Source organism: Coturnix japonica, chromosome 3 (genome assembly GCF_001577835.2).
Source record: "Coturnix japonica isolate 7356 chromosome 3, Coturnix japonica 2.1, whole genome shotgun sequence".
Taxonomy (NCBI): Eukaryota; Metazoa; Chordata; class Aves; order Galliformes; family Phasianidae; genus Coturnix; species Coturnix japonica.
The window spans coordinates 97,711,903-97,739,445 of NC_029518.1; the positions used below are offsets into that span (position 1 = coordinate 97,711,903).

At 47.7% G+C, this 27,543-nt stretch overlaps 2 protein-coding genes across 3 annotated transcripts; one reads left to right on the forward strand and one right to left on the reverse strand.

Moving 5' to 3' along the window:
* On the forward strand, window positions 1-23,150 carry LOC107312327 (small basic protein 1-like). 2 transcript variants are annotated; one of them, XM_032443477.1, is made up of 6 exons: window positions 1-131; window positions 3,017-3,117; window positions 4,707-4,804; window positions 5,153-5,224; window positions 22,210-22,318; window positions 22,874-23,150. In XM_032443477.1, exons 5-6 carry the CDS (start codon window positions 22,261-22,263, stop codon window positions 23,002-23,004), a joined length of 189 nt encoding a protein of 62 aa, XP_032299368.1. In that variant the 5' UTR covers window positions 1-131; window positions 3,017-3,117; window positions 4,707-4,804; window positions 5,153-5,224; window positions 22,210-22,260; the 3' UTR covers window positions 23,005-23,150. The 2 variants fall into 2 exon arrangements, 1 of the variants encoding a protein (XP_032299368.1); XR_001554467.2 differs by lacking the exons at window positions 22,210-22,318; window positions 22,874-23,150 and adding an exon at window positions 9,148-9,939.
* A 2,837-nt stretch (window positions 23,151-25,987) lies between these two features.
* On the reverse strand, window positions 25,988-26,597 carry LOC107312345 (meleagrin-like). The gene is made up of 2 exons (XM_015859656.2): window positions 26,406-26,597; window positions 25,988-26,251 (listed from the first exon to the last, which is right to left on the reverse strand). The coding sequence occupies exons 1-2, from the start codon at window positions 26,461-26,463 to the stop codon at window positions 26,112-26,114; spliced, it is 198 nt and encodes a 65-aa protein (XP_015715142.1). The 5' UTR covers window positions 26,464-26,597; the 3' UTR covers window positions 25,988-26,111.
* Between the last annotated feature and the right edge of the window lie 946 nt (window positions 26,598-27,543).

Consider the following 27,543-nt stretch of genomic DNA (forward strand, 5'->3'; position numbering starts at 1 on the left):
CCGCCCGCCCGCCTGCTGCCTGCCCGCCCGCCTGCTGCCCGCCCGCCGCTTCCGGGGGCGGCGCTTCACAGGCCGAGCAGAGCGGACCGGGCCGCCTAGCGACCGAATGGGGCAGCGACGGGCCGGGCCGGGTGGGTGGATGTTGTAGGGCCTGTAGTTGGAATCATAGAATCACCGAGGTTGGAAAATGTCGAAGCAGGTCGAAGGAGGTGATCCTCCCCCTCTACTCTGCCCTGCTGAGGCCTCATCTGGAATATTGTGTCCAGTTCTGGGCTTCCCAGTACAAAAAAGACAGGGATCTCTTGGAAAAAGTCCAGCCAGTAAGATGGTGAAGGGCCTGGAGCATCTCCCCTATGAGGAGAGACTTAGGGAACTGGGTCTGTTTAGCCTTGAGAAAAGAAGGCTGAGAGGGGACTTGATCCAGGTTTATAAATACCTGAGGTGTGGGAGCCATAGTGGTGAGTCTGGTCTCTTTTCAGTAGTGCGTGGGGACAGGACTAGGGGTAATGGGATGAAAGTACAGCATAGGAAGTTCCTTAATAAGAACTTCTTTACAGTGAGGGTGACGGAGCACTGGAACAGGCTGCACAGGGAGGTGGTGGAGTCTCCTTCTCTGGAGATATTTAAGACCCGCCTGGACGCCTACCTGTGTGACATGGTGTAGGGAGCTGCTTTGGCAGGGGGGTTGGACTCGATGATCTCTAGAGGTCCCTTCCAACCCCTACAACTCTGTGATTCTGTGGAAAAGACCTCCAAGATCATCCAGTCCAACCATTCACCTACCACCGGTATTTCCCCACTAAACCATGTCCCTCAGATGGCTCCTGACGTAATTCTTGTGTGAGTGCAGAATAAGAAACAACAGCGGTGGTTCTGACAGCTTTGTCCTTCTGAGATGCAAATTTCTGGGGAGGAAAGAAAACTCCATCTTTTCTACAGCTGTTCTGTCATGCCATCAGGTATCAGCACATGTGGGGACAGAGCAGTGGGGCTCGGTGAGCTACAGCAGACCAAGAATCATTCCTAATATCCAACCTGAACCTCCCCTGGCACAGTGTTTTACCCCTTCCTGGAAGTATGTTAGAACTAAAGGATACAGCTTTTCGTCCTAACGTCTAACCTAAATCTCCTCTCTTTTAGCTTAAAGTCATTCTTCTTTGTCCTATCATCACACTGTGCAAAAAGTCGATCCCCTCCAGCTCGTAAGTTCCCTTTAAATACTAGAAGCCACAGTCAGGTCCTCTCTCAGCTCCCTCAGCCTTTCTTCATCCTCTGAGCATCCTCGTGGCCCTCGTCAGCCCTGCTCCAGCAGCCCCCAATCCTTACTGCAGCCCCAGGCCTGGACACAGCACTCTAGATGGGGCCTCAGGAGAGCAGAGGTCTTTGGAGACCCTTAACTCACCCACCCCGTTCTTAGTGGGCCAGGCAGACTGACCAGATCCTCTCGGTGGCCCCACAAAGGATTTAGGGTTTGTCTGGGGCTGAGCTGCTCCCCAGGCCTGTGCTTTAGACAGGGACCTGCTGAGGAGGCCAACTCCCTGTCCTTCCTCTCTTAGTTCCCTTTCTACCCATTTACATTTGCTCACCGATCTCATCCACATTCTTTGCTGTCTTGTGCTGTCCTCTGTAGGTTATCATCTCATCCTGTTTTATTTCTCCCATTCAATAAGCATTCTCCTGCTCCAGCCCTGCTGCTCTCCTGTGGGCTCTTGCTTCTGCCTCCCTGTGTTTGATTTCTTTTGTTGTCGTTGTGGCAAAATATCAGGGCAGATGGATTCAGAACTCAAGAACTGGTGAAATAAAGCAATGGGAAGGTGGAAAGGTGCACTTAGAGCGGATAAAACAACAAAAAAAGCCACGAAAATAGAAATAATTTGGGGAAGAGGGCTTGTATATACTAAATAAGCTGTCTGAAAAGGGTACATTTGGCCTTTCCAAGTGATTTTCGAGGAGGTGATAAGTGCACATTACCTCAAATGGCTCTTCTCTTTGAAATCACCTGTGTTCCCTGTGATGATCATATGTGCTTTGCTTAAACTTTTGGTTCTCTCGGTGCTGTTTTGGCCAGTTGTGTCTATGGAGGGTGAAGTCAGGCTGGATACGTGTAGGAAAGATGCAGGTGATGATCAGAGATGGGTGCTTTCCTTCTCTTGAAGGCTGAAAGGATTTGGCTTGTGAGCAAGTGAGAAAGGAGGGGGAGTGTGTTTGATATGTGGAAGTAGGTCCTGGAAAGCAGATGGGGAAGGGTGAGACACTGAAGGGGAAGCAGTAGAAGAGCAAAGGAGTAGGAACAGGTCGTGAGTGTGTCTAGTCTGGAAACCGTATGATCCTTCCAGTCGGAGAGAAAAAATAAGTAGTTGACATTAACACATTGCTTTGCAGTTTTACAGAGGAAATTACATAGCAGTGTGAAAAAAATATATATAAACAGTTGAGATGAGAGACCTTGAAAGGTTTTCCTGCCCGGATCATCTGTCCTTGGAAAGATCTTGTCCATTCTGATGCGTGGTACGCTGCGCTCCTTCCTGCATCAGGCGATGAGTCATGGCTACATGACTCTGTGGGTGGCCAGAAGTGATATCTCCACCGCTTACATCTTAATTCCTGATCATCCCATGATGTTCTCCAGCTCCAGCTCACCCACTTATCCCACAGCAGAAGCACGGATGTGCTCAGTGCACCCCATACTCCACTCCTGTCCCCGCTACTTGCAGCTGGATCAAAGCTTCAGCTAAGGGTATGAAAAGGGTGCTCTGCCCCTTCCATCAGGCTGCAGCCCTGTGTGATTATAGCACTGCCCCTTACAGAGAGCCAAAGAATCACAGCATCACTTGAGTTGGAAGGGACCAGCTAAGCGGTGACCCTCCATCACGCTGGAGGCGCTTGTGTCCAGAGGTCTGAGTAAACTCTGGATGGCCCTCAGATCTGCAAGTATTTATAAAACATGTTTAGCAAGGGGTTTTTTCTCTTGCAGCAGTCAAAGCTGATCTGTCTAATCCTTGCATTTCATGTTCAGCTTTTCAGAAGCAGCAGCGAGCCACCAGAAAGAAGAGACATGTTTGGTGCTCAGGCAGTGCCCAGCAATGCACGGTGTGGAATGGTGCCCTTCTCTTGCTGGTTGGTTAAAGGCTTTTTTTTTTGTTTCAATCAATACACTAATTGAGTTGTGTGGTCTTCCATCTTCCAGGCATTTATTCAGATCAGGGGAACAAACACTATATATAGAGAAGTATGTAAGCCAGAATCGGAGTTGTGTAAATCTGGAACTACCTCATTTAAATAACTGGGGGATCCAGCTGAGTATCTGATGGGTGTGGAGTACCCAGCTACCAACCCAGATAATTACAATTAAAGGGGATTTACTTTAAGCAAAGTAGGTCAGAAAAATGACATTTCATTGTGTCATTAGTTTCCATCAATTACTTCCATGTTGTTTGCTCGGTTCCCAACTCAAACGAGTGTGGGCTAACAGACAGCCTTGCAAGCTCAACTTGGTATTGTCTCTAAAAATCAAACTGCATTATTTCTGCCTCATGCATCATCACTAACAATAAAGCATCCACTGTTGGAATATAGCAGGTGGCTTTGTTATTCATGCATGAGGCAGAGAAGACTCCGGCTTCTTTTGTCACGATGCTAAGGTCTCTGCAGTACTAAAAGTTGGGTGGGTATATTGGTAAGCTGAATATCCTGATTATCAGTGGCTATCTATAATGGTGTGTTAATGATCAACTGAATGTGGCGTGTCCTCATAGCTGGACCAAGTGCTTGACTTCTAGAATTCCATACTCTATCATGGAGTCATAGGGTCATTAATGTTGGATAAAGGACACTAAGATCATCCAGTCAGACCCCAGCCCAACTCCCTGGGCAGCTGTGCCACTGCATCACTGCTCTGTTGGAGAAGAAATTGTTCCTAATATCCAACCTGAACCTCCCCTGGCACAGTGTTTTACCCCTTCCTGGAAGTATGTTAGAACTAAAGAATATGTTCATGCTCTGGTGGTCCAGCCAGGGGTGGGTCATACTGCAGAGTAAACATCCCTCTGACCCTCCCTGGTTTCATGAGCTGAGGTTTTTAGCAGGATGGAGGCTATCACAGAGGACAGCAACTTAAGCAAGAGATTATTCCTTAAAAACAGAGCCCTCTTTATGACTATGCTTTTGTCAAGATGGAATGCTATACCCTAGACACACTGCTATACCCTAGAGAGATTGTGAAGTTCGATTTATGTCCCTAAAATGTGTTTAGGTTCTCAGCTCTTACACGATAATGGACAGATAATATTTCTCTATTAGATATATAATTATAGGAATCCCGTACTTTCCTCTATTGGACAGTAATATTTTATTTAAACCTCTTTCCACCTCCTGACGTATTTAATAATTGGTTTGGTCCTGGGAAAGTTAGAAAACTTCACAGCTCCCATTATCTAGATCTTACCTGCGGTGACATGGTTTATTCAGCTCTTCTCAGGCTTCCTTTAATCTCCTGAGAGCTGCAACTGTGTTCATTTATTACAGCGCATCAAAAGGAACCTGTCTCTCTGCTTTCAGAAAAGTGCCTTCACGGGGACACCTTTTAGATGCAATCAGCTAACCCTGTGACATCGGATGTGTGATCGTAGGGCCTCCTGGGGACTGGTCTGTGCAGAAGAAGGTGACTGCAAGAAGCTTTCTGACCTGTCTGCCTTTTCTTTCCATAGTCTTGTTAAACCAAGCACAGGCTAATCCCTCAGCTGTGCTCTTAGAGGTACTGGCTACGCGGCAGGAAGAAGCAACCTGACTTCATCAGGCAGAAGAGGTGAGATGAGTGGTGCAGGGAAGTGTGTTTCTCCCCTCGGAAGAGCATTAACAGCTAAGACCTCCAGTCTGATAGACTTGCTTGGTGCTCTTCCAAGCTGAGATTTAGGAAAAGCAACTACACAGCATTTCCTACTTCCCCCCATGGGACCCCGGTGATTTAATTGGCTATGAAGGGTAGAGATGTACCTCATACAGTAGCTGGCTGCTGTTGTCAGCTTGCCACGCTGCTCCTCAGAGCTCAGTGAAAAGAGAAGTTATCAAGCAATGCTTCCCCTTCTGAAGTGAGCACAAGGGTCACCCTGCCCACTGGAATTGCACATGGCAGGAAGCTTTTTTGTTCTTCTAGGTTACTGGGAAAGCCAGTGTATCATCTTGGGCTGTGAGAGCAAGTGGAGCTGGAACTCACACCTTAACTAAGGTGATGTATATTCCTCGTAACACAAATCCCTTTCCACATAAACACACTGGTGTTTTAATATGTGAAATCTCTGTAACCTCATCCAAACCCAAGCATGTAACGGGGTAACGTATTTTCTGTAATTAATGCTTGCCACTACAAATTTCTTAATTCAATTCATGACCTCTCCTATCAGGCCAAATAAAGACAGAATATTGCATTAATCTATCTGGTAGAGCTCGTGTTCTGAGCTGAATTTAGCTCTAAACCAAGACATATAATTGTACATGTCCATGGGTGAGTTAGATATTGAGTTCCACAGTCAAAAAGGAGCTTACCAATGGCTCTGTGCAGCTGACCACATGTAGACATCTAGTGCCATTTATAAGGCCCCATTTATAAGGCCCCATTTATAAGGCCTATAACCCCCTACCAGGCCTCCAACTAATGCTCAAAATGGGCTTAGATCTTTCATACCTCCAGTGTCATACCCGTCAGTTTGATCAGGATGTCCAGGCCACCTTGGGGCACATTAATTAGCATTAGACATTGGGAAATTGCATCTAAACTGGAGTATTTTGCCATTAATTTGGTAGGAGGAGGATTAGGCACCCAGTGCACATCCTCATTTCCTATTACTTATGATGGTTCTAGCCAAGGGTGAGATCAGCTTCTTCTCAACAGCAGCACAAGTAACAAGCTGGAATCACCATTTCCATTTCTATGCTTCTAATGCTTTAAATTAATTTGACTATGAGCACGTCATTTAATGTCTCAGGGGACAGATGAGATTTGCCCAGGTTTGAAATGAGTGCTAAAGGTCTCACTTCTATGACGAAAATGATCATGTGGCCATTCCACACAGTGTCTGAAAATGAAGCAGTGCTATTCTGAAGTCTCACTTCAGGCACACACTGTGCTTTCTAACATGGGCACATCACCAACATCTCCAGCTTTGGCAAACGCTCCTATCATTTCTTCCATCTGCCAGCAGACACAATATTTCTGAATCTGTTAATTAAGGAACTGAAGTTTTGCCCTAAGATACTAGAGTAACTGGTTCTGTTTTCCACAGCAAAACTAATGCTTGCCTTGTCCATAATTACCTAAATTGCTGAGAAAAAAAATTATTCAGCTTTCATGTTGATTCACTTTTGTAATTTCATTGCCGAGGCTAAGTGTGGCACCATATAAATTATCCCCTACTCTCATTTTACTCAAGACATGTTATTTGCTAACAAAGATTCAATAAGGAAAAATGGGAAGGTGACGACTACCTCCTTCATCAATGCAAATGACAATAATCTCCTCTCCATCGCCATGTGAAAATAAACATTGAATCATCCCAGATGGAAATGCCCTACTGCATTTAGAGGAATGGATATGGGAAGGGAACACCTGCTCTCATTTGTGTAGTTGTAACATTCATGTTTGGCTAGCGACTCCATGGAGTGTAAGTGATGTAAGCATGGTCTGAAATTGTCCCCACTGTTTTTCCCAAGAATTTGTACATTCTTCATTATTTTGTGCCATTTGCCTTTGTAAATTGAGGATTTGTTTCTGTTGCCATTAAATAATTGGCATGGTGTGCAATGATCAGCTTCATGCTTTGAAGTGGAAGGACCATGTGCAAGTGCATGGGATCTTTCTGCTTTGAGTAGTCTGGGTTGAAAAAGCCCACAGTGCTCATCCAGTTCCAACCCCCTGCTATGTGCAGGGTCACCAACCAGCAGCCCAGGCTGCCCAGAGCCACATCCAGCCTGGCCTTGAATGCCTGCAGGGATGGGGCATCCACAGCCTCCTTGGGCAACCTGTTCCAGTGCGTCACCACCCTCTGGGGGAAAAACTTCCTCCTAAGATCCAACCTAAACCTCCCCTATCTCAGTTTCAAACCATTCCCCTTTGTCCTATCACTATCCACCTTCAAAGACAGACGTTCCCCCTCCTGTTTATATGCTCCCTTCAAGTATTGGAAGTCACAATGGGGTCTCCCCGGAGCCTTCTCTTTTCCAAGTTAAACAAGCCCAGTTCCCTCAACCTTTCTTCATAGGAGAGGTGCTCCAGCCATGGAGCTTTTCCTCTTAGGAAAACTGAGCCCCTCTAGGCTTTTACAAGTGTCTGCATGAGTGGGCACCTTTGTGAGTCCCAGATATCAAAGGTGTTTGGGGGGATGTGAGAGTCCAGCTGCAGTGGTTTCCAGCCCCATTGCAACTTGCTAAGCGGGTAAGCATGGTAAAGCATGCCTACAGCTGCATGGACTTTGCATGGAAAGCAAGAGCAAACCACCCCAAAGGTGGCCTTTCTCTTTCTTCTGGCTTCTCCTTCCTTCACTTCCTTTGGTTCCTCTCATTGTTGGAGCCGTTCTTCTCTAAGTGAGGATGTTTAGACACTCGCTCTCTAACCAGCTGCAATTACAGGTTTTTTTACCAGTATCTTCTGCTGCCAAATCGAAGGGAGGAAAAGAGAAAGGATTTTTAAAAGGAGAGGGAGGCTAATGCCTGAAAAGACATATGTGTTTAGTGTTGTTGGCAGATTTGTAAACTTATTAGTGCCTCCACACACCATGTAATTAAGATCTACTGGTAATTAGTCAATAGTTAAAAACGGGGGTTGGTATTGTGCTGCTGAAAACGCCTACAAAATAACATGTTCTTTGCACTCAAGATGCAGTTGGTGCCTTTAAAAAATGCTAATTTAAAAAGTATGTATTTGTTTCAGAGCCAGATTTTTAGCAAAGTAGAGTTCAGCGTGTCTGCGTGTCTGCATCGATGTGTTCAACCTATTTATCTTTGTGCATTTATGCGTGTTTTTTGTGATGTCCAAAGAGGCTGAATGCATATTTTGTCTTGGATACAAACGTTGAGCTGTAAAACTGCAGACTCCACACAACCATGGAGGCAATGGGAGCTTTTCTTGTTTGTAGATTTCCATCCAAATAAACCCGCTCATTAAAGGAAATTGTTCAGAAATCCATGGGAATGGCAGATGTGCAGCACCATGGGGCAGATGTCTGATGTTTGGAGAGTCGTGCATGTATTTTCTAAATATTCAGGGATTACCCCAGCCTATAGATATAATCTGTTAGTAACCTGAAATGGCAATGGAAAAGCTCTAATGCCTTGTAACAAATGTTTGGCCAAGCTGCACCATAAGAACCAGTGTCGCCCATGCACGCTTGAAGCCATTTATCCTCACTCTATGGAACAAGACCCCAAATAGTCGCTTTGATTTTTAGCTTTCCCACCTCCTGCTTTATCTCATGGTCCAGAGCCATGTGAGTCGCCAGGTGATGCTCTGAAAGGACATCTCGTTTGGCTGTCATGAGCAATCTGTGGTGATTTGTTGTGCAGACAGACATTTGTCTCAAGTAATCCACGGGGTTTATTTTGATTGCTTGAGAGATCCAAGGAATGTATAGTCGACTCAAAGGGGGATTCTTTTATTCTGCTCCCAAACCATTCCTAAATCTTTCCTTATGTCACGTCAGTGGATTTGGCAGGCCACCCTCACCCAGCAGTAATGCGCTGATGGAGGAAATTTACCCTTGCCAAGCAGAGTTAGTTGCTCTGTTTATAGACCTGTTCCTGAAGTGCCAGTGAGTGAGATCCTGTGGCAGGAAAGAAACAGAACTTTGTTTTTTGACCCGTGAGAGAAGCATCTTCTCTTGATCTTGGGAAAGAAACCAACCTTGCTCCAATTCCAGAATGAAACAGAAAAGACCAGGCCTGAAGATTCCTACCAAGGGCCAACAAACTTATCTCATGGGTTGTTTATGATACAAGCACCCATTAGTGGTTGTAAAGCCCTCTGAGGATGTATGTTTTTAAACAATACTTTGTTTTAAGGGTGAATTAGATAATTTTATATTATCTAATATTAATATAATATTATCACATATTAAATTCAGATGTGGATTTTTTTATGTTTATTTTTTAATTGGACAGCACATAACCAATGACTCCTGTAGTCACCCTGCCATCAGAAAATGCTGCCTTTGTAGCAGAAGAGCATCATGGCAGGGGGACAATGCAACAGACAAGCTCATACACAGAATTGGCCGTATTATGTGGTGTCCACACAGAGCAATCAGCAGGGACCCTACAGATTGACTCTTATCTGCAGCCTTTACTGGGAGAAGACATTAATAGGACATCTATGTCAGGCTACAATTGGCCAAGGGATGAAGGAGTCACTGGGAGCGAGAGAGAAGATAAGGACACAGAAAACCAGCAGTGCAGCACAGGCTGCAAAATCATGGAGGACTTGAGAAGGGTGAACAGAAGCCAATTTCACCAACTCTTTTAGGATGAGAACTCACAAGAAGAGCCTATTGCAAGCAAACGGCTACAGATTCAAGGAATTCACCTACTTGAAGACAGCCAGAAAGTGGAAAATTAGCAAGGATAAGCATCATATGAGGAAATGTTACGTGAATTCTTGGTTTGAACAAGTCCACCTGCTCTCAGTATGGAAGTCTCCCTGTGGGATGCCTGCTGAAAGTTCTTCACTTTGACTTGCCGTGAGATGAGGTTGGAGCAGACCCCACGTCTCTGCAATATACAGTCCACTGGTGTTTGCTTCACGTTGACATCTTTTCTTCTTAGGTAGAAGTTCTGTTTTGAAAGGCAGTTCTGGTGACTCTGATTTACAATGACAGCAGCTTCAGTGGCATTTAAAGAGTCTGGAAGGAAGAAATAAATAAGCGTGAAGATTTCTTAATAAAGCAAAGGGAAAAGCATAAAGGCTCTCCTATCAATCATTCTTCCCACATAGTTCCTAAATATTAAGCTGGGAATGGGATTCTGCCTCACCTTGTTTTAGCTATCTGAAAGCTAGATGATGTGCTTAAACTGGTCCTTCAGAATCCCCCCATAGGACTTGCAGGAGGTACCAGCACATCCAGAAGGCAGTTCCTCTCCCTGGTGTAGACATACACCTTGTGAGGAGAAAAAGTGGCTCTGGAGATGTCTGTCCTCTTTCTGCTGACTGTGGTGAGTGCAAAGCAATGCGCAAGAAGTCAATTCTGTGGCTGAAGCTAGGCAAGAAGAATGCAGACTAGCAAAGCCATGCTCAGAACTAACCCCCAGCATCTCTGAGTGCTTTGGTTGGGTGACACTTTGAGTCTTGTTTCTTGGGATGTCAGAGTGTGAGAGCCACAAAGGTTGTGCTTGGTCTTTGGACAATGTGAGCAAGTCCCATGAAGTGCTTCTTGCTTCATCCCCTTGGGAAAACCATCCTCCTGCTCTGCTCAGTGCAATACAGAAGGAAAGCTGAGGACGTCAAGCAAAGCAGGAGGAAAGAAAGGGCCCATCAAGGACAAGAATGAGAAACTCATTTATCTGCTAGCTAGGCTGATAGAAAGGGGCAGGGGGGATTCTGCAGCACAAATGCTCAGGTTGAATCTCTGAGAGGATAACAAGCTCTGGCATTTTTAGGGCAGAGTGGAAAAAAAAATAAAAGAAAGAAAGAAAAGAAAAAAAGAAGAAGCTGAAACAGCAGCAAACAACAACTCTTGATCTAAATCTTACAGATCACTGTGCTTGCAATAAGTCCAGTGGGGTAACCATCCAGGAGTGGACTGCAAAACAGGGCCTGTTGAGTGAGACCTACCGTGACCCTAAAAGTTCTTTATCATTCTTGGTCCAGTGCAGCCTTGCCTACTCACTTGGGTATTTCCCTTAAAGAGAGGCAAGAATTCCTATTCCTCTGAGATATAAAGAGAGACTTAAATCAGATTTGAATCCTAAGAGTTGTGCTGCTTGAGGCAGGTCAGAATATCCCAACTAGAAAGCTCTGTTAGAGTAAGTAAGTGCTTCTTTCATGATGAATGGCATCACACTTTCAAGTAACCACCCCCCACTGCTTTGCAAGGTGCTGGAAAGACGCAGTGTGCCTCTTGTGCTAACTACTCATTAATTAATATTCCAGAGAGAAGACACCGTTTCCACTTGCATGATCAAGCTCCTGTGCTGCATCTCACAGCTGCCAGGAGGTCTTGGTGCAAGATGGCAGCTGGGCTGCAGGAAAGCAATATCTTGCTTCTTGGGAGCCATGGTGGTGTCACAGCACACCACTGGCTTGCACACACCAGCAGACTCCATCCATTGCCCTGAGTTTCTCTTGGGGAATGTGAGTAATACTTCAGGAGAGATCTCAGTGCATTCAGTCCCAGGATGCACCCAATCCATCCCTACGGTTCATTCGTTCAGGCTGTGCGTTGGCCTCTGGATTTTATTCATGGGAATAGGGAGGGAATAAGGGCTGTATTGCCTCTGGTTTTTCCATTCAAAACCCGTGAACTAGAGCTTGGTTCCCAGAAGCTGAGTGTGGAAACTCTGTCACACACTCCCTTTGGGGCATCGACAAATGGGAAATGGAGTTCCCATGCTCTCCTACCCAGCTCATTTCTGGTGCCTGCTGTGGACCAACCTCTTGAATCATGGAATCACAGAATGGCTTAGGTTGGAAGGCACCTCAGAGATCATCCAGTTTCAACCCCATGGTGTGGGCACAGTTGCCAGCCACTAAATGGCTGCTCAGAGAAGAGTGCAAGGAGTGCAAGGTCTTGAAACCTGATGTTCTCAAGATCTTCCCTTCTCTCACTCCCTGGGACAAGATGGATCCATCCAAAGTTTCCTTGATCAACTTCACTTTGCTACTCATCATTCAATAATTGTTACTGAATAATCTGCGGCTTCCCAACCATTTTCCAGGACCCATCCCTTTTTCTTCAGGGGCTGCTTTGATATGCCAGCAAGTAAACTAGCACCAAGGGTAGGTTGTTGGGCTGAATAGGCTGTAAGGCCCTAGGAGCACAAAACATTGGTGAATATCAAAGCTGCCTGCCAGCACTGCAGCAAAGCTCATTTTCTCTACAGCCACGTGTATGTTAACCCAGTGCTTGGCGAAATGTGAATCCAAGAGCACTCAGCAGTGCGAAGGCAATGTAACAGTCTGGCAGTCAGTCCCCCAATGGGAATCCCATGCCTGGATCCTGTTGACCCCGCTACGTCAGGGAGCTGCAATCATGACCAGAGGTGATACCTCCATTTTCAGGTACAACTACTCTTTCAGCTATTTGCCTTCTAAAATCACTCATTATTGCTATGTGTGAAAACCTTCACCACTGTGCGAAATTACTGTGTATCAGGTGGGAGTAGTTTCCTGGCGGTGGTTTTCAATAGAATATTTCACAGCTGTCGGCTTGCTGGGAAACATCCATTTCTGCTCCAGTCACTCCTGACCCACAGGAGTTATAGGCTTTAGCAGCCTCCTGATACTGAGCTTTGATCCTGCGATCTCATACTCCCCAGTTTTTGACTTCCAGCGTGATTCCCACCATGGTGTTGTGTTTCTTCTCTGGTTTTTCATTCACCTGAATCCCAATGGCTTGTCCTAGGAGGGAGTTTCAGTGCTATAGCTTTCACTGAGCACTGAAGAGCTCACACAACCATCATCTTCATTCTTGAGCTGGGCCAAGTGCCACCTGCAGTCTCCAAAGATATTTCAGACTCCATTGCATATATGCCCTCTGGTCCTTTCTTGGTGTTTCAGACTACCATTTGATGTTCAGGCTATCTCCTGAACTGCGTATATCTCCAAATGTGGCAGCAAAATGGCTCACTGTAGCACATTAATCACACACTTCGCCTTTCGTGATCTCCCCAGGTCTTGCACAGGAATTGCCATAGCCAGTTAGATCACTGGCTCATCAAATCCTGCTTCCTGCCTCCAGCTATGGCCAAAACCTGAGGCTTCAGAGGTTACCTCCACAGCACTCCAAGCTAATGGCTCAGTTCTGGGTGTATGGGTGGAAAACCTCTTTCCTAGCTGCTGCAGAAGATCCACTTATGCTCTGAAGCATGAGATTTGATTACCTTTATTACAGGATCTTCCCGTGCAGAGCTACAAATGTTCATGGTCATGCAATTATCCGGGTGACTCAGTGACCTGTTTGGCAGTGAAGTCCATTAATTGGCCATAGACAATGGTGGAACTTCTAATTTCCTATATTGAACTTTACCTTCACTGATTGCCAAGCGATACTCAAGGCTTACATTGCACATAGCACGGTAGAAATGAAATCTTATTTATTTTTCCGTTAGTAAGTAGAATCATAGAATCATTTGAGTTGGAAGGGCCCCTTCAAGGCCATCTGTTCCACTCCTTGCACTGAACAGGGGCACCCACAGGTCCAGCAGTGCTCAGGTCCCTATCCGGCCTGACCTTGGTTGTAGGCTATAAGCACAGCGTCACACAAATAAAAGCATTTGGCTTCTCTTCACACCCGTGCTGTGGCGGCCTCGAGTGCAAGGAGCCGTAAAAGTGAGTAAAGCAAGAGCCTCAAGAGTGGATTGCTCAAGTGAAAGGAAGCTGGAATGAAATGCCAGCCACCTCCATCAGCCCCTCACTCAGTGCTGCTCAGAAATGCCTGATGCTTTCTGACTGGGTAGTCAGGGCTGGAGTAATTATCCGGTTGCATTGTTTTCACTCTTACAGCAGAAAGGAGGATTCTTTTCTTTGCTGGAGTTACAGTTTTACCTCGTGTTTTATGAGCTGACATGGTCAACACAAGCCTTTGCTGTATGGTCCTTTTGACCATATATTTGGCCCTTCAGGACCTCCTGTCCTGGTCATAACGCCTCATGGCCACTGTTCTGCTTGACTGTACTTGAAGATAAATTCCCTCGAGCTGCCATCAGTAGCTAGAAATTAAACAGTTCTGGACACAGACAGCCAACCACAGTGCTAAAAAGCTATTTTCAACCTAGGCCAGCAAGCAGTGACCCAGACCACTCTGGGAAGCTGAGAAGCTAGCATAAATCAGGAACCATTCCCCATAGAGAATCTGCAAAGGACCACCCTGTTCTGAAGGCTGAGAAAGTTTAAAAGCCTGCATGTGGCTATGAATGACCTCAGGGTTACCAGCATGGCTGTGTTTTTTGGGTTTACTTTGTTTTTACCAGGCTGGATGTAGCCTTCCAAAAGGAGATCTGTCTCCATTATATGGTCAGGAGGCCTGATAGCCCCCTCCAAGCAGGACATGGGGGCTGAGCTGTGAACCCAATGGCAGCTGGTCCTAGTCATTCTCCTTCCTACTCCCATTTTTCTCCATCTCAAACATCTACTCGAATCTTCTGTGTGAAGTCCTAGGATGTTTGTGAAGCCATCATATATTCTTGGTTACCCAGAACTCCCATTTTCCAGTCTTTGGCCCCATTTCTCTGTTCCAACACATATATTAGGAAAGAGTTATGTTTCCCTTGCTTTCTTCTGCCTTGCTCTTACTTCCCACATCAGGTCTAAGGCTTAAGCCTTAAGTTCCAGATCCAGCTTAGCTTGCATTAATATTCAAACTCTCTGTCCTTATTCTCTGCAATTCACCACCCAGTTGCCTCCTGCCTTTCCCATACTCCTGTTTCCCTGTCTCCTGCTAAGTGATGCCCCCTGGAATCCCTTCCATTGCATCCCTCCTTATATTTGCTGGCCATCCTTGCCTTCTTCACCTCTTCCTTATGTGACTGCTCTTTGTCCTCCAGGCTCACCTGCTCTTGCTCAGTCTTTGCAGTGTGATGAGTGATGGAAGCAGAGGGGCTGAGCCCCACCACTACTATTTGGCAGAGTACAAGCCCCTGGGACTCCATGCAGAAGTGGGGGGAGCCTCACATCCTAGCTGAAAAACAGAACACATTTCTAGTCAATAGCATCACCTTGCCATAACCCTCACTTTCACCTTCCTGTGCTGCTCGTGATTGCTTCCTTCCTACCAGGCCTTGCTCTCCCAAAGGGGATCACAGCCCCTGGTACTCTAAAGCCCAACAATCCTAAGCCATTCCTTGTTCCTCTGTTCCAACCCCTTCCCCCTCAGCACACGCTCTCCTTCTCTAATCCTCAAGGAGCCACGGCTTAGGAGCCATAGCTTAGCATCACATGATGTGCACGTCCTGTTGTTCTGCACTAATAGCATAAGCCCTGCATGAATCCCCTTGATTTTAGGGCATGGATTGTTACTGGAATTCCTTGCTTTGTTTTCAGTGCTCTCGATTCTGCATTGGATCTTTTCCATTACTAATTTGCTGGTTAGTCAGAGCACGGTGAGATGTATCATTGTTTAGATCTCAGAGACAGTATTTGGCTTCACTGTCGATAACAGGAGGGATGTACCAGAGGGGGAGTGGTCTATATCATGCAAATGGGAGGCACTATTTGGGAAACAGGTTAAAGTCATCAAGCTAACAAGTTCCTTTAGTAAAAAAAAAATCCCAACACTTACTGCCTTGGCCAGACGTTCCAAGCATCTGTCAGCTTGATTCTGCCAAATAAACTGCTTCGAGGATTTGGGCTGGGCGCACCCTCACTTCATTTGCATTTGATGCTGTTGAGGGGCTGGGAAATGGTTTGAAGTTGAAGGAGGGAAGATTTAGGTTGGATATCGGAGAAGTTCTTTACTGTGAGAGCAGTGAGGTGCTGGAGCAGCTGCCCAGAGAGGCTGTGGATGCCCCGTCCATCCCTGGAGGTGTTCAAGGCCAGGTTGGATGGGGCCCTGGGCAGCCTGGGCTGGTATTAAATAGGTTGATGGCCCTGCCTGCAGCAGGGTTGTTGGAGCTTCATGATCCTTGAGGTCCCTTCAAGCCCCACACCATTCTATGATTCTATGATATGATATACAGAAGAGACAAGGAAAGATGGGAAAGGGATATTTGGCTACATGGGCATGATGCCTTGCAGGCCATCTCCCTTGTCCATGATGGAGCAATATCCTTCCCTCCTTCCTGCCCATGGAAAGGAGATAAGCAGACAGAATGCACAAAAGGGAGCAAAAACATGACACAATCCCTAAGAAACATATCAGCATGGGGGCACGGCAGTGGTCCCAGCAGGGATCCATTTGTTCTGGGAGAGTTCATAAAGGGGCTTTGCCCAAGACATATTTAAGCAGCTTATGGCCATTAGACAAATGTTTAATCTGCAGGAAAGTGGGCCACCAGGAGGGCAGGTGCTCCGACGCCTTTAAGGCCATAGAGCAGCTGGGTCTTTGTAAGGCTTTTTAATGATGGAGAGTGATGGAAAGGACCCAGGGGGTAAGTTGTCAGAGAGTAGAACCAAGTGACTGGTGTCACAGCTTCCATGCCAGGGACTGGGAGACTGTGCAGCAATTGCAGCCCCCTGGAAGATTTTGGTCATTCTGTGTGATGCAAGAAAAGAGCAGGATCATCTTCAATCATCCACATCAGCAGCTCCAAAGAGAAGGCCGGAGCATCACCTGGGGATCATGAGCAGCATTTCCTGAGCAGGCTCCGTTATTTTGCAATCATCCAAAAGATGGCAGCCTTCCCCAAATCTTCCTCCTCGCCAGCTGGCTGGGCTCCGAGCTTTAGGTACGTGTCCTACCTCGACTCCAACACTGCAGCTGGCACAGCCCATGGGACACAGAGCCTGAAAGCTGCAGAGAGCTGTTAAATCCACGTCTCTGTCCCTGCTTTTCAAAATCTTCAGCCAGATTTCCCCACCTCCATTTCTCTGAGTTTACCAATCTTAAGGCACACAGCCTATTTCTGGCTCTGTTCCCATGGCCTTGGCCACACTATGGACATCTCTTCCAGGCCATTAATCAGTGCCAGGGGCTGTATTCTGCCTCATAGGCCTACTGGCACTACCTGGCCATTCCCAACCTATGAAAAATCACCAGTCAAATCATGACTCTGAGTCTTAGCTGCTGTGGCTCCTGTCCTGTTCTACATCCCAAATCATAGAATAGTTAAGGTTAGAAAGGATTTCTGAAATCATCAAGTCCAACCATCCACCTACCACTGATACTGCCCACTGACCACATCTGCATGCAGCAGGCCTGATTCCCACCCCCACCATCCTGAGTGATGTTCCTCCCTGCCTAAAGGTGATCTCCACTGCCAAGGGAAGTCAGACAAAGAAGAAACAAAGGCAAGAAAGAAATGATGATGTGCTAATATAGTTACTGCCTTGGGCAAGGATGAGCAGCTGGCAAGAAAGATCCATTTAAGGAGCGAGAGCTTTGCTCATGTGTACAGAGGCTACCAAGGCTCCACTGCAGTCCAAACCAGAGGCTTTAACAGGAATTTGCTGCTGTACTGCAATAGCAGTTTGTTCAGTATGTGCCTTATAGGCCTCCATAGGACTCTTGTTATCTCTATGGACAAACAACAGAGGAGGAAACATCATGGGATACAGATGCTTTACAGAGTTAGTTCGCAATGCATTGGCCATGCAAAGGTGTGAGAGCTGGAGCTACAACATCTCAGAAGCCCATAAGGTTTCTTACATACTGAAGACGTTTTCTGAAGAAATAGGAAAGGTCTTTGGGGACAGAAACTGTCACCTTCATAGGTCTGTGTCTCAGCTGTTGGTTCAGATTTTCTAGGACAGAAGAAGAGGTAATGAAAACTTACATAGGAGTCTTTGGTTCTACAAGCCAAAGATGGCTTATAGGCCACCTGCAAGCCTAGAGACCAGAGCTTTTAGCACAACCTCACATGAACAGACTGCTAAGGAACTCAAGCATGAGTCCTGTTGTGATGGGGTTGATAGGGGAAAATGCAGTTCCTGTGTTTGACTGTATCTTCCATTATAAACACGCATTTATCTGATAGGACTTACCCAACCTACCCTGATGCCCTGCACACAACTTTCTGGAAGGCAATGAACAACACAACGTGCTTCAGGGTAAGAGCTGGTCTTTTTAATGAGAGGACTGATCTTCGTTTCCATGAAATGAGAAGCAATTACTGCAAACATCACCATTTCCCTCTTTGTCCCATCACCAAAAGCCTCTGCTCTACTTCTTCTTCCTGTGTGTCAGGCAGCAATATGAGCTCCCACAGCCTTCAGTATGCTCCTCCTTCTCTCTTTTAGTGCACATCCTGGCACAGCACCTACTGCAGCACTTTTTGGACTGGCTTTTTCCTGTAGAAATTAAACAAAGAGCATTAAGTCTACGTTTGTTCCTCTATAGTTCATTCATTTATCCTCCACATCATTTGTCACCTTACCTGGGGTGGCCATCAGGGCCATTAGAAAAACAACAAACACAACGTAGATGATCTTCATGACCAGTTTTCCACCAGGACCACAGCAGTTCTGGGATACAGCCTTTCAGAGAGAGCTTGAATCTGTTTCTAGGAATAAGGCTGGAAATCCTGATATTTATACACATTCCTTGACAGAAAGGACAGCGTTAAAGAGGAGCGTGACTTTGCTGTTGTCCAAGGACATATTGTTTGCTGCATAGTGGGATATTATGTCACTCCAACCCAGTGGCCATCTGACAATGAGACACCCCCTCTGCGCCCATTTGTCACTGGTGCTGTGAAGTAGGGCTGCGCAGACTCCTTCAGAGCAGGGCTGGCACAGAATTTCTTCCTAACACCTAACCTAAATCTCCTCTTCTAGTTTAAAGTCATTGCCCCCTTCTACTACCCCTACTAGAGTGTATAAATAGTCTTCCTCTTACAAGCTCCTTTCTTCTCTCTCCTTGTGGAGAAGCAAAGAAATAGCAGCCACAGTACCTCCACCTCAAGAAGTGATTGAACCTGAGCAGTCACTGTAAGTTGTGTTCCCTGGCAGTCACTGCACCTTTCAAACCAAACAATGCTGGCAATGCCTTGTACCATTCCCTCCAGCACTGCCTGAGAGCAGGTTGGGTTTGTGTGCCCTGGGGAGCAGGACTTACAGAAGCATTTGCTCCAAGTCTATTAACTGTGAGTAGGATTGATTCTGAAATGGGTACACTGAAATCTTGATGCTCTGGATGTCTGCAGTCCTTTGACAGACAAAAGACATCTATCTGCTCAGCACAGAGCTGATATTTCCCTGTGAGCATGGCTGTCATCATTTGGGTTGAGTTCGGAATACCCTTCTAAAGCCCTGTATGGAATCATGGGGAGAAATACAAGCAACCACACACCACACACAAAAGGGTTACATCTTTTTTTTTCTCCTTTTATTTATTGAGAGGAGGGGATGACACGTGGGTCAGAGCATGGAGAAGCTGCTCCCAAAGCCACTGCAGTGCCTCCTCTCCCCCAGGGGCTCCTCCTCAACCCTTATTTCCCCTTCTTCCAACTGGGAGGCAGGCAGCAATGCCCCTTACAGTCAAAGGAGGTGGCCCAGATCACTTGGTGGAGCAGTAACCGATCTTCTTCGGGCAGTGCTTCAGGTCCTGCCCATAGCCTGCAAAGGGAAGCACAGAGTATTGGCTCAGGATGCTGTCTCCAATGCTACCTCCAGGCACAGGCACTGCTCAGGGGAAAGACTGCCTGAGCCCAGACCTGAAGGTGGAAGGAAACTTGAAGAACACAAGCTTAAGAAACTAACTGCAGCTCCCTCTCCCCGCAGCTGGTGACTACAGGGCCAGTTCATGGTGTAGATGTGGATGAGAAGTGATATCTGAATGGGGTTCCTAAGGCCTAGCTGGGGGAATCTTAGCCCAGAGTCACCTCTTGCCTTCTGTAGAAGGACCAAAGTCACAGAAAGAGCCATTAACAACTATGGCTGTGTCACATCAGTAAATCAGATACGCCCAGGACTGCCCCTTGATACAGAAATCAATTTGAAAGTGTCCCCTCTGTTACCATGAATCTCTCGTGGCTCCCAACAGGTTTATCCACATCTAGACCCTTAGTGAGAAATGGTCTGTCCTGGGTTCACTCCCAGACTGAATACTGAAGTTATTCTTACTCAAATCTGCCTGACCCAGTCCTTATTTCATAGCCCCACTGTATCGACCTGGTGATAGCAATCACCTTCCGTGGTGATACGTATATTTTTGAGAGTTTAAGTCACTTTAAACTAACAAATCTCAGTTTGTATCAGCTCATCTTGCCCCATTTGCCCTCTTACCTGTGGTGGTCAGAGAGGCCAGCAGGAAGACGGAGAAGATGAGGTAGAGGAGCCTCAAGGCTGGAGGTGAGCTGGGGTCTGAGCGAGGCTGGAGAGAGAAGAGCTGCAGAGGGCTCAATGGGAAGAGGTGGTATGGATTGAAGCTGTGGCTGCCAGTATTTATAGAGCAGAGGATGCTAGGGAGGTGTGGGAACCCCTCCAAGATTGTGCTGTTTGTGGCTGGACACACAGCTGTGGAACAAACACCAGAATTTCCTGCATGCATCCAGGTGTGCTGGCAGCCTCCTCCTTCCATGGGTCCAGTTGCTCAATATCAGGCACCATTTCAACACAATGCCTCTGGAAGAGAGTATGAGGGAATAGGGACTGTCAGCAGCAGGACAGGTGGGACTGATAGATCATAGAATCATAGAATCTCAGAATGGCCTGGGTTGAAAAGGCCCACAGTGCTCATCCAGTTTCAACCCCCTGCTGTGTGCAGGGTCACCAACCAGCAGCCCAGGCTGCCCAGAGCCACATCCAGCCTGGCCTTGAATGCCTGCAGGGATGGGGCAGTGTCCTGATGGATATCTGTGGAAGAATAAGGATGGCAGAATGAGATTGATATCACAGGGCTTCGGCCTTTCTCAGCCTCTGACAGAGATGCAGCAGAGCTGAGCCATGGCCACAATGTACTGATAACTCTCCCTACTGTCTGGACCTATCACCAAGAGAGGCTGGCTGCAGTGACAGAGGCCCTGCTGTGAGCAACCTCGGCTTGGGAAGGTCCTGTGTGTCCACCCCCAGTGTCAGAGAAACCAACATAGCTCTCACTTCAGCAAACCTCATATTGCATGTAACCCTTTTTGTTGGTCCCCACCCCACTGATGAGCACTGGGGCTAACCCCATTACCAGCATCTGGGTGAGCCTGCCATTTGCAGACACTTTGTTCATTATCCCTGCCCCACAAACCTACCAGTTCTCCAGTATTTTATGACTCAAAAGCTGGGTAGGATGTAATGGGAAAGCACACATTTATTGGGAAAGCACCTCCCAGAAAAACACCTTCTTTCACATTGAGCATATGAAACAATTAAAAAACTCACAGAGTAAATGCAAACCTGAAAATTAGGTATAAATCCTCCTTGAAGAAGGAGGTCCTGCATTCCTTCCCATGAACTTATAGAACTGTAGGACTGTGTGAGAAGGAAGAGACCCTTCAAGTCCATCTGTCCCACTCCCTGCGGTGAACAGGGACACCCACAGCTCCATCAGTGCTCAGAACCCCATCCAGCCCGGCCTTCATCTTTCTCTTAGCTTCAATCTTCTCTTACAGGCCCTATCTTCTCAATCTCCTGCCATTTTCACAACAGCCTTCAGCTCTTACCCTGCTGAAATGAACCTCAGGGTACATGAACTGGCTGGATGCCTTTTACAAACCCAGCTCCTGTTTATCCTTGTGGGACAATTGGTTCTGGCCTCCCAGCGCCACGACATTGCTTTTGTTTTGTTCCTGCCCATGACCCTCTGCAATCTGAATCCTTTCTGCAGGCTCCTTGTTTTGCATTCTCCAGCTAATTGCTCGTGTTTGTACAGAGCAGGCAGCTTTCCCTATATTTGTCTTATTATTTCTTAAGCACAAAAAGATCCACGGGATTGCTAATTCTGGCCTTTAACTCTTTGAAGTCCCTTTCAACTTCTTATCTATGAATACATTCAGCAGAGTCTACAGATGACCATAAAAATCCTTAAGCAATACAGTACTGAACTCACAACCCCACATTGAACCCCACCAGGGACGGTGACCCCACCACCTCCCTGGGCAGCTGTGCCACTGCATCACTGCTCTTTTGGAGAAGAAATGTTTCCTAATATCCACAGATCAGATTCCCCAGCCTTATGGAGCATGGCTCTGGGTGCCCACAGGTGGATCTGGAGGAGGGGCATCACACCAACATGCCCAGGTTGGGGCTGGGAGGTGAAGCCCACTGGAGCATGGCCCCAGGCGCCCGCCACCTTTGGCAGTGGGTGCAGCAGGTTGGGGTGACATTGCACACAGCAGAAAGCAAACACCACCTCTTCGGAGATGGCTTTGGTTACGTTCCTCCTCCTGCCACACTGCTCAGATCAGGAATCCCTCTATAAAATCCAGGGTCTCCAGAGCTGCCCACTGTGGACGTGGGATCTCCTCTCTCCTCCAAACATGAAGCTGCTCTGCGTGCTCTTCGCTGTGCTCCTGCTCTTCTCCATGGCTGTCCCAGGTAAACCAGCAATGCCATCCCCAGGCTCTGAGGGTGCGGGTGGGTGCACAACCTCCAGCAGCACCATCTCCAAATGCATCCCTTGGGTCCCTGAGTTTTAGAGGCATGTAGTCACAAGGGAGGCACCTCCTGATATTCTGCTTTCCTTGCTGTACCCCAGTCCTTCCTTTCCCTTCCACCCTCTGATCGCAGCACCCTGTACCTCCTGTCTTTCCCCTCCAATCTGCAGTTGGGCAGAGGGTGATGGTGATGGTGATGGTGATGGTGATGGTGATGGTGATGGTGATGGTGATGGTGATGATGATGGTGATGGTGATGATGGTGGTGATGGTGCTGGCACTGCAGCTCACCTTGCTGCTTCCCTCTGCTCCCTTCTGCTTCAGAACAGCATAGAGCTGAGTGCCCAGTGTCCGGCAGGCTCAACGGGGGAAGAAAGAACTCATCCTACCCTACATAAGCACAGTGTTATGAGCCAGCAAGGAGATAACTCCTGACTTCTGGGCTCTGCTCTCCTGCATGTTGTGTTATGTCCCGTCTCCATCTCTCCCACCGCAGGGTATGGGCAGTATGAGGGCGCCTGCAAAGGGTTCTGTGCCTCCGTGTGCGGCAAAAGGGACGAGTGGACATTCCGCCGATTCTGCAAGAACAAATATTGCTGCCTCCCCCCTCCCAAAAAGGGAAAATGATGGGCAGCAGGTCCAGCAGTGGAGCAGGAATGGATCTGGCAGAGGAGCTCCCAGCGCTGTGTTCATTGAGTGATGGATGGTGTCTTTTGCTTTGAAATAAATAGGAGTTGATGTGATTTCTGTGTGCTGTGTGGTTCATGCATCTCTGGGTAGGGGCACCAGGGGAAGCTTTGCTGTGTCCCTGCACAGCACACCTCGGGCAGCCCCAGATCTGGGACTGCAATGTGACACACCGGGTGGGAAGAGGCTTTGGGAGCCCTGCTTTGAAGCAGAGCGTGCATTAGTTGAATGGATTGCCTACTATTGCATTTTCCTCCAACACAATTTAGTTAGAGAAGATACAACAGCCCCCAGAGCCCCCTCAGTCCCATTCAGCCCTTGGCACAAGGACCTCAGTCCCACCAAAGGGGTAGAGTCTGGAGTGAACATCCATCTCCTCCCCCTGCACCCCCAAAATCCCACTGCCGGGCTGTCTCTAGAGCATCCTCACCCAGCGCAGGCACCCAGGTGTCACATCCTGCAGCTGCTTCTGGCACAGGACAAAGCAGGGGACTCTTCAATGCAATCCATGACCAAGTGCCCATGGGCCACAACTGCACTTCCATGTCCATCACCCTCCAGAATCCAAAACAAGTTGCCAGAAATGGGGCCCTTCACACACAGCAAAAGGCTCCGGTGCTGGTGCACAATGTGCCATTGTGAGCTGCTGCCGTCCTGCTCACCTGGCAGCCTGTAAGGAGCAGTGGTTTGCCAAGCTTCCCCCAGCCCCAGACAACAGGTTTTGAAACGAAAGGGGAAATACCCCAAAGAACTGTGTGCTGATGAGGAGATGACACAGCCATACAGGGCTAAAATGACTGAACATAGAAGGCTGACCACAAGAGCAACGAACCCTTTGCTGTTTCCTTCCCATTTTTCCCCAAGAAATATGTAATAGCACGAAGAAAGCAAAGAGCAGAGACCAAGGCTGCCTATTGCAACGTTTTGACCACCAAAGTGCTGTCTCTGTGGTGCAAGAGTGATGCTTGTTCACACTGTCTTCCCAAAAAGGCAACAAAATGCCCCTCTGCAAATAGCATCCAAGAAGCTCTCAATGGATCCCTCTGGGGGCAAGCCAAGAGCTGATGGGAGCAAAAGATCAAACAGCCTCTTGAAAGGGAGGTCATTAATAAATATCCTAAATAGTAGGGCCACGGATGCTGAAATATGAAGACCCCATTAAAATATCATAGAATAGAACCATAGAATTACCAAGTTTGGGAAAGACCTCCAAGATCATCCAATCCAACCATCCGCCTACCACCAGTATTCCCCCACTAACCCATGTCCCTCAGTACAACATCTGCACGATTCTTGGTCACCTCCATGAGCAGCCCATTCCAACGCTCGTCCACTCTTTCAGAGAAGAAATGTTCCCTAATGTCCAAGCTGAACCTTCCATGGAACAACTAGAGGCCATTCCATCTCATCCTATCCCTGTTACATGGAAGCAGAGGCCAACCCCCAACTGACCACCACATGTCTATGACGCCCTGAAAGGAGGTGGTGGTCAGGTGGGGGTCGGCACCACAGAATCATAGAATGGCCTGGGTTGAAAAGGACCACAGTGATCATCTGGATCCAACCCCCTGCTGTGTGCAGGGTCACCAACCAGCAGCCCAGGCTGCCCAGAGCCACATCCAGCCTGGCCTTGAATGCCTGCAGGGATGGGGCATCCACAGCCTCCTTGGGCAACCTGTTCCAGTGATATGCCCTCTTTATTAAAAATTTCAGCCATTATTAGATGAATATTCATGACTTAGAAAGCCAGCATTGATAAATCACTGCTGCGCAGAGAGCTTTTCTGTGTTTGCAATGAGAAAAGAGCAGTTACGGGCTCAACCCACATGGAAAGGCCACTATTTCTGTGCTTAATTGCGATAAGAGAGCTAGATAAAAAAGGGGGGAAGGTTGAAAAGAAGACAAAAGGGACAGCTAAAGGAGTTAAACCCTTGCAAATAGATTATTTGCAAGCACCACGGGAGCAATTTAAGGCCAGTGTGTTGGAGACTCTGAGAGAATGTATGACACCTATTAAAATAAAAGGCCTGAGAAAGAGCTAGAAGAAAAGGTCACAGTAAAACAGTGGGATGAGGAAGGCTGTTAGAAGGAAAAAGCTGAAATTGTGTTCAAATGAGGGAAACAGAAAAGAAAATAAACGGTGCCTGGCAAAAGCAAAGAAGCCACATCAAATAAGCATCTTATTTCAAACATATCAGAGCAGGAAGTTTAGTGAGGTGGTGTAGGGTAGGATATGGACAGGGTGGTTGAGCTAAGCCATTCCATAGAGGCTAAATGAGACATTATAGAGCCAAAGCATGGTTTGTGTTATAAGGGACCCTTCAAGGCCATCTGTCCCACTCCCTGCACTGAGCAGGGACACCCACAGCTCCATCAGTGCTCAGAGCCCATCCAGGCTGTATGCAGGGATGGAGCACCACTGCCTCTCTGGGCAGCCTGTGCCAGTGCCTCACTGCCCTTATTGAAAATAACTCCTTCCATATAGCCAGGCTGGCTCATAAACCTGCTGATGAACCCCAGCAGAGATAGATACAGAGTGATGCACATCAAACTCATTTTTAACGGCAGCTGATATATCCCTGTTCAAGAGGTGGGATGTGTCTGAGGCATTGAGACTTCTATGTGCCACTCAAAGAGAGAAACGGGAGAACTGGGAGCCTTCAATCTCCTCCTTGTTGGGAGGTGATGACTGCAAGAAGCCCCGAGGGGTCATTGCTTTGTTATGGGTACAGACTGCACTCAGCCTGAGAGCTCCATGTCCCTGTGCTTTGGACTGAGATGCCATCTCTTCCTCTCCTGCTGCTCCCAGGGAGGAAAACACCGCCAAGACATGATGCTAAGGGGTCTCTGGGGTGTGCTCAGGGAAACACACTGATACTCTGCTTGGGGTGAAATACAAGCAACCAAACCACACACAAAAGGGTTACATCTTTTTTTTCTCCTTTTATTTATAGAGAGGAGGGGATGACACATGGGTCAGAGCATGGAGAAGCTGCTCCCAAAGCCACCGCTGTGCCTCCTCTCCCCCAGGGGCTCCTCCTCAGCACTTAGATCCACTTCTTCCAGCCGGCAGGCAGGCAGCAATGCCCCTTGCAGTTGGGGGAGGTGGCCGAGACCTCTGCTTTGGAGCACTTGGCGGAGCAGCGACCGATCTTCTCCGGGCAGTGCTTCAAAAACAGCCCATATCCTGCAAAGGGAAGCAAAGAGTGTTGGCTCAGGGTGCTGCCTCCGTGTCCCACTGGCCTGTTCCCTAAAGCCAACAGAGCCCCTGCAGCCCCGACCCTCATCCCTCTGCTCTCCCACCTCCCTCTGACTTCTGTCCCAACTCAATGCCCTCCTACCTGGGGCAGCCAGGGAGACCAGCAGGAGGGCAACGAAGACGAGGCAGATGAACCTCATGGCTGGAGACGAGCTGGGATGTGAGCAAGGCTGGAGAGAGCTGGAGGAGAGGAGCTGGGTGCTGCTGAGGGCAGTGCTGGTACCCTGCTACTTATAGGGAGTGTGAGCAGAGAGGAGGGCTTTGGCAGGGTAATCACACCACGGCTCACTGCACTGCATGCCTGATGGCCCCTCCGCCCAACACTCTGTCCCCCCAGACCTCATATCAATACCAATTTCAATAGAAAATCATTGAATTTGATAAGAGGCCAGAGAACAGACAGAATGGATCTGCTGGGGCAGAGGAACCTGATGGAAATCAAGATCGCTATCACAGGGATTCAGGTGTTTCTCAATATTTGGCAGAGATGTAACTCCAAGAAATAGAGCTGAGCAGTGGACATGATGAAGAAATAACTCTCACTGTGGCTTGGACCTGTGGGTCCAGACATGAAGGGGAACCTTGTGTGAGCAGCCTTGGCTTGGGGGAGGCCTGGGATCTGTGTCCCCTTCCTCACCACCACAGGAAGCACAAGAGCAAAGAAATTCCCCAATACAAGAAAGACAGGGAGCTGCTGGAGAGGGTCCAGAGGAGGCCACAAAGATGATCAGAGAGCTGGAGCACCTCCCCTACAACGATGGTCTGAGGGAGCTGGGCTTGTTCAGCATGGAGAAGGCTGTGGGGTGACATCAGTGCAGCCTTCCAGTGACTAAAGGGAGCCTACAGACAGGAGGGGAGTCAAATCATTATAAGGGTAGATAACAGCGGTACAAGGGGAAATGGTTTTAAGTTGAAAGAGGGAAGATTTAGGCTGGATATCAGGGGGAAGTTCTCTTCTGTGAGATCGGTGAGGTGCTGGAACAGCTGCCCAGAGAGGCTGTGGATGCTCCATCCCTGGAAGCATTCATGGCCAGGCTGGATGGGATTGAGAGCAAGCTGGTCTAGAGGGAGGTATCCCTGCCTATAGCAGGGGGTTGGAACTGGATGATCTTAAGGGTCCCTTCCAACCCAACCTATTCTGTGATTGAATGATTCCATAAGTGCTTGACCCACTGCAGCTCCACACCTCTTCTGCAGAGCTGCTGCACTGTCAGATACTG